Source organism: Mytilus edulis, chromosome 8, assembly GCF_963676685.1.
Source record: "Mytilus edulis chromosome 8, xbMytEdul2.2, whole genome shotgun sequence".
Lineage (NCBI taxonomy): Eukaryota > Metazoa > Mollusca > Bivalvia > Mytilida > Mytilidae > Mytilus > Mytilus edulis.
The window spans coordinates 33249084-33256272 of NC_092351.1; the positions used below are offsets into that span (position 1 = coordinate 33249084).

The 7189-nt window shown below is 32.9% G+C and overlaps 1 protein-coding gene across 2 annotated transcripts; it reads right to left on the bottom strand.

Annotated features, from left to right (window-relative positions):
- Positions 1-451: 451 nt before the first annotated feature.
- LOC139485409 (uncharacterized) lies at positions 452-6170 on the bottom strand. 2 transcript variants are annotated; one of them, XM_071269876.1, is made up of 2 exons: positions 6097-6170; positions 452-1864 (listed from the first exon to the last, which is right to left on the bottom strand). In XM_071269876.1, exon 2 carries the CDS (start codon positions 1842-1844, stop codon positions 510-512), a length of 1335 nt encoding a protein of 444 aa, XP_071125977.1. In that variant the 5' UTR covers positions 1845-1864; positions 6097-6170; the 3' UTR covers positions 452-509. The 2 variants fall into 2 exon arrangements, with proteins under 2 accessions (XP_071125977.1, XP_071125978.1); XM_071269877.1 differs by lacking the exon at positions 6097-6170 and adding an exon at positions 3515-3655.
- Between the last annotated feature and the right edge of the window lie 1019 nt (positions 6171-7189).

The window sequence follows — 7189 nt, forward strand, 5'->3', positions numbered from 1 at the left end:
TAGAGCATCAATTAAGGATAAAGCTAAGCTAAAAATATTGATAGGTCATGGACCTCCTTTTCGAGATATTTGAAATTTAAAATATGGCGGGAAAAGGCTGACTCGGACTTTTACCTTATCTTTGCACTGGTATTATTCGGGTCTTAAAACAAAAGAAAGAAAATCAAGAATCTTCTAAAATTTTGGTAAATGACCTTTCATGAGCTATCAAGTCTTATATGAAAAAATAAATGGGTGTTATGGGGCAAAATATTTAACATTGTATGGTATGGAAAAAACACCAAGGAGTCCGAACATTTGACACAAATTCCAAAACCTCACCTAAGTACATCCTTAAGGCATTACCGTTGCCTATAATTGCTTCAGTACATCATTAATCATGTTAATTCATTTGAACTTTGTTGGATAAGTAAAACATTTGCAGCTCCTTTTTTGTATATTTTCTCTGATATAACAATACTAGATATATTTTTATTTGTATAATAATACACAAAAGAATCACAGACATTTTAACATGCATGTAGCAAAGAAGCTTTCTTTTCAAGCATCTCATCTTCCGATAGGAATGTCCAGTTAAGGCCAAGAAACGATGATACTTCCGAGGACAAAAACTCCTTTGTCATACCCCCTCTCTTCATGGAAGCAGGGAATGGTAGACAAACATTATAATTGAATAACAAATTATTTCCCGTTACACAAAGAGATTTAAGACAGTTTCCTTTCATAGCTAAACACCACACAGCTTCTGACGGCAAAGGCACACTTGAAATGAATGTTTGAAGTTTAACACACTGACTGGCAAAGTAATAATAATCACAAGGCAAACTCTCCATATCTTCATAAGGGTGGAGTGTCACATACTTCATTGAAAAGTGAGCATATGTTTCTAATGTCTGGCCATAGTAGGCTGCAATAGCTCGCAGAATGTCTCTGGACACACTCCCAACCATTCTGTTGAAAACTATTGATTTCACAAATGGGTTTGGTGGAAAATCTTTTACATAAATTCTTGTGTCTTGAAATATGAAATGTACATCAAGTTTTATATTGTCTTGTACAGCAAGGGATTCCCATGCTATTTCTTGGAAATCTCTGCCAACTTTACGATTGTCTTTAACTAGGTACAGTTCTTTCAGATTTTGTTTTCCTAAACATCTCATTATGTCTGTTGTTACTGTACAGAATGTTGTCTTCAGGGTTTGTAAATTTTTAAAGTGAGTCAATATATTAATTGGAGTAACGTATGAAGAATCCATACTAAAATCCAAACCTGTTATCTGTTCTATTATCCCTATGTCAATGATACGGCTAAAAAAGTAACCTTTCATCTCCACTTCATCTGCTGATAATTCATCTAGACGGCACATACTCAAATGATGGAGCTTTTTACAGTTTGATACCAACTTTCCAAGACAACTGTAATAATATTCTAATATTGCTGGTGGACAATAAAACAAGACAGGAGAATGAAAAATTTGAATGTATTTTAAATTCACTGCATGTTCACCAATTTCATTGAAAATTTGAAGACCTCCACTAGTTTCAAAATCAATGAGACAACTTTGAAAATATTTTCCAAATTCTAAAATTAGATTTTTTTCATCACTGTATGTGGGTATTTCCTCGTAATAATTTTCAACTCCCATTCCGCCATTGTTTTCCAGACCTAAGATATTTTCTCTAAATATAAAGTTTGTCCATGAATTAGATGAATACAGATGCTGTGTCCAGTCTGGAACAACATTTTTACAGAAGGACAACTTCTCCCTCCAGTCTAGGTAGGACAAAATTTTACAGGCAACTATGGCTGGAAGTGTTTCTAAACACTCTTTTGTGGTAGTCATTTTACTGTCACCATGGCTCACTAAAATGAAAAAAAATAAAACAAATATTAATAAAAGGAGATATGGTGAAATACAAATGTATAAAACAAAAAAGGTCAATACATCATTTCAAAATTGATGATGGAAGTTTTAATCCACCTTTATTGGCTATACATATACAGATCTTGCACAGTTTGTTTCGGTTGCAAAGTTTCAATATCAATCATACAGAGTATATTAACGACCTCGACTGCCTATACAAAAATTTGTTGATATTAGAGTACAATAATAAAAAGTTAAACATGTAAAGGAGGTACATGTAGAGATGAAAAAGTTTATTTTCAACTACCCGGTATTTATTTTCTAATTGTACTAACATGACTAAGGTTGAAAAATAATGAAAAGTAATATTGTGATACATGTATGTACAAATGTATTCAATTTGTTTAGATTTAATCTTTTTTACAAAAATAAACATAAAGGAGTATACAAAATGTATATATTGAAAGGTGACAAAAAAGGGGAAGTAACTCAATTTGTTTGTGAAACAACTGAATTCCACAAACTATTTATGACTTAAAGCTAATTAGGTAATAGGTGTTAATTGTGTGTTTGACACCAAAGCTTTCAAGTGAAGTCATACACTGAATTTGCCGTATTATAGAGGAAAATCACTTAAAGTGTATACAATCAGTCTGAAGTCTAAAAATCTGGGTAAAAAACAGGTACTTTTTGGAAATGCAAGCTTATTTAACGACCCGGAGGGTATCCCAGGTGTTTCCTCAGAGGGGTGCAAATTTTGGGTCACTTGACAGGTATGCTTTTATGGGTCAGACTTACATGTATCTGTATCAGGTAAACAAAATTGCCCCCTCTCCCATTTATGACTCATTTGAAGGAACAAACTATCATTTAAAAAATGTTTATTGGTTGGTTAGCACTTTCTAATACCACACTGCAATGAATTATATGGGGACGAAGTCCCCTTTTACGGTAGAAAAATAATTTTATAAAAATAAAAAAATCAGGAATTTTTCAATATACTAATAAACATGATGAACTCAAAATTGTTAACTTTTTTTCCAGATTTTTTTAAATCCCCGCATTTGCGCAGAAATTTACTTCCTTTTCCAGTCTTGTTTGGATGAGAGTTTGAATAAAATATATATTTATCAGTCTAGTAAAATATAGGATTGGCACTCAATACCAATTCATTTTTAATAATTGTTTGATATGAAAAAAACGTTAGCATTTCTTTGTTTACATTGAATATGACGTCATATATGCGCATTGTTAGTCTTGTATGATTTTAAAATTTTAGTTTCTTGTGTATAATTCGGAGTTTAGTATGACGTCCATTATCACTGTACTATTATGCATATTTTAGGGGCCAGCTGAAGGACACCTACGGGTGCGGGAATTCTCGCTACATTGAAGACCCATTGGTTGCCTTCGGCTGTTGTTTGCTCTATGGTCGGGTGGTTGTCGCTTTGACATATTCACCATTTCCTTTCTCAATTTTATTACTTTAATTATGTCACAACTAAATCTTTAACAACAGAACCTAAATCGAAAACGTTACGATATTTCTGTTTCTTTTAATAACATGTTTGAATTAAAAAAATAATTCATACAGACTTCGTCCCCATTCACAGGTTATACCTGCCTCATATTATTTATATATATATCACCCAGTATATAATTATATTATTTTCCAGATTGTTTCTTTTACAGGAGACTTCTATTTTTATCTCATTCAACTATGATCACTGAGATAAATTTCACAATTCCTTTTATCAGCAGTAGTAATGGACTTACCGTTCTAATCCTTCTATAAATGAAAGGTGAAAATAAAAATAAACGAGAGCTGTAAATGTACAGTGGAATCCATGTACACTCCCTATCATGATAATTGGAGATGTGTCACAAAACAAAGTAACTCAATTCTATTGCACAATTTGTGTCTTATACATGTATGCCAACTTGAGGGAGTGCTACATGTATGACACTTTTATAAAAATAAAACAAAATATATGATTATTGGAACAAAGCAAAGAGCAATGCAACATTACAATGAGAGTTGTTTAACTATTAACAATCAAGTGATACATGTATGTACAATCTTCCACTTGCGAAAGTCTTTTAGGCATTAAAATTGACCCTTCCCTCACATGGACAAACAAAATTGATGTGATCTGCTCAAAAATTTCATCTAGACTATATCTACTATTAAAGATTAAAAAATTTCTAAAACTAGACTGCAGAAAATTATTCTATAATAATGGTTATATCTTGCCACTAATTGATTATTGTTGTATAGTGTGGAGTAGTTGTAGCAGTGAGGGTTTAAAAAGGATATTAAAATTAAAAAAGAGAGCTGCTAGATTAATACTAGAAATAGACCCTTTCGCTCCTTCTGCGCCCTTATTCAAACACTTAAACTGGATGACAGTTGAACAGAGAATATAATACCACAAGTTTGTGATGACATTTAAGTGCATTAAAAATGATGCCCCATCATATCTTACTAACAAGTTTCATTATGTTTCAGACAGAAATCCATACCCCTCGAGAAATGCTGTTCAAGGAAACCTCATACTCCCCAAACCAAAAACAGAATTGTTCAAAAAATCTTTTATGTATTCTGGACCATTCTTGTGGAATAATTTGCCAATACCGTTAAGAAATATATTACAAATGTTAATTCTTTCAAATACAAAATAACAGATCATTTATTGAAATCAACCTAGCTGTAAAAATAATATTAAAAACTGATTATGTCATCACGTTTATTTTTTCATCACATTTTATCAAGTTGTATTGAACATTATTATCATACTTGACTTTTTATACTAATGTATGGAATGTATATGTTTGCATTTTGTTTGATTTTTCATGATGAGGGCCTAAGGGAAGATTAGTTATATAGCTAACTGTGTAACCCTATTAAAATAAAGTATTGTTGTTGTTGTGCAGAGTCTGTTACATGTATTATGCCTTAAATTATGGTGAAGGAAGCCAATGTACTTTGAGAGAACCACCTGGCAGTTCAGCGGAACAGAAAAACCAAAGAGATATATCTGCAGATTGATCTCCAGGTCAGGGACAACTTTGACCAACCAAGGCCTCCAAAGTACCCATTCTAGTTTCTTCAACTCAAGTCTGGGTACCAGAGATTAGTATGAGATTACTCTGATGTCCAACGACTGTTTCGCCAGACAAGCTTGGGCCGTAGTACCTCAGAGCTCGTTCCACATGAAAAAGTGGATATTTGCCCATCTTAAATAGATGTGCTGTTTCGTTGCTTCTGGAGCCAACTGACCGCTTTGGAATTATATAAATCAGACACCAATTTGTTCAATTTTCATTTATCTCTTCATTTATGTAAGTTTCACCTACCTACCACCCTTTATTTTCTCATATTTAGACTTTTTAATATGGGACAAGCTCTGACATCCCCAGCTTGTCTGGCAAAACAGCCGTTGGAAGACAGAGTAATCTCATACTTAGTGTTATAAAATATTTTTTATAAATTCGTATAAATTTTGTCAATCACACATGAGCAACAAAATTGAAAATGGAAATGGGGAATGTGTCAAAGAGACAACATCCCGACCATAGAACAGACAACAGCAGAAGGTCACCAACAGGTCTTCAATGCAGCGAGAAATTCCCTCACCTGGAGGCATCCTTCAACAGGCTCCTAAACTAATATATATGCTAGTTCAGTGATAATGAACGCCATACTAAACTCCAAATAGTACACAAGAAACTAAAATTAAAAATAATACAAGACTACAAAGGCCAGAGGCTCCTGACTTGAGACAGGCGCAAAAATGCGGCGGGGTTAAACATGTTTATGAGATCTCAACCCTCTCCCTATACCTCTAGCCAATGTATAAAAGTAAACGCATAACAATATGCACATTCAGTATTAAAGCCTTGTTGACATTAAAGAGGAAGAAGACTACAGAGATGTGTGTGGGAGGGTGAAAATCACTCTTGTGATGAACTGATATATTTAACACCCCGAGTTAGAATCGAACTCGAAACCTTCAGCAATGTAGCCATCGTTCTTAACAACTAGACCACGAACCCACACAAACGGATGAAGTCGAAAACCAAAAACAACTTCGCATATTGTCATTTTGACAGAATGTTTGACTTCTGTGGTGGACTTCATTTTCTAACTTTAGTATGTTAAATATGACATTAAAATTATGTTTTTTTTAGAACAAATATGTGAATGAAAGAGTTCGTTATTATCTCTTACGAGTGAAAACAGCTTGACAATATTCTTTCCATTTCCATAACTTTACCGGAAGTACAAGAAAAAAATTCTAAGTCATTTACGGTTACGGACATTTACCAAATACGGGATTCGAAAAAATAAGGTGTCATGCCACCAAATTAAATCAACCAATTTGTTTCCTTTTGTACAGGTTCCTTAATATTTAAAAATATAGATAAACTCGATGATAACTTAAATTAATCATTCACAGTACAGAAGCAGATGACCTACATTGCCGGACGAAATTCTTAACTCCAAAACATATAAAAATCTTTTCAAGGACAAAAACTCCTATCAGAAGTGGACTTACAATTTTTACTGTGTTTTTTATTTGTAGATCTTGTCCAACTGATCAATTTATATGTTTCAAATTTGTCTCTATCTTCTATAACTCCAACAAAAACATGAAAATTAGTAAATTAATCTTTCAAGGGAAATAACTCCTACATAGAATCGACTGAAAATTTGGATCAATGATATGATGACTTATTTCTTGATTTAGTCCTACCATTTATAGTTTTACAATATCTATTAAACTTTTGAAGATAAAGTTTGAAAATTTCTAAGATTGGTAAAAATTGCCACAAAGGGTAATAATAGCACATATTTATCAATTATACTGTACTTTGAATATTTAGTTTCACACCATGTTCCATTTCAAGCTTTGGGGACCATATGTTGCTTGTCAGGTCAGGTCAAGGTCATTTGAAACATTTCTAAAAATAGATACACAAGGAATGAATGGAGTTTGGTTCCAAGACAGACGGACAGAAAGTCTGAAACAGAAAAAAATGTAAAAATTGTCATTTCAGGGGAAAACTCATATCAGCTAAAAGGAGTCAACTGAATATGTGAGATATGTGTTGACCATTATTGCTGTATTTTTTTCCCAAAAATTTTCACCAACCATGGTAAAAAGCATTTTAAGGGGCAATAACTCCTGTAAGGGTTTAACTGACAACTTCAGTCATCTTAATTTAGTTATAGACCTCATTTAAGAACAATTATTCATATAGAAATTGTCAGATAGTTTTAATGTAAATAGGTCAGAAGATAGATCTTATCAATGAGAATA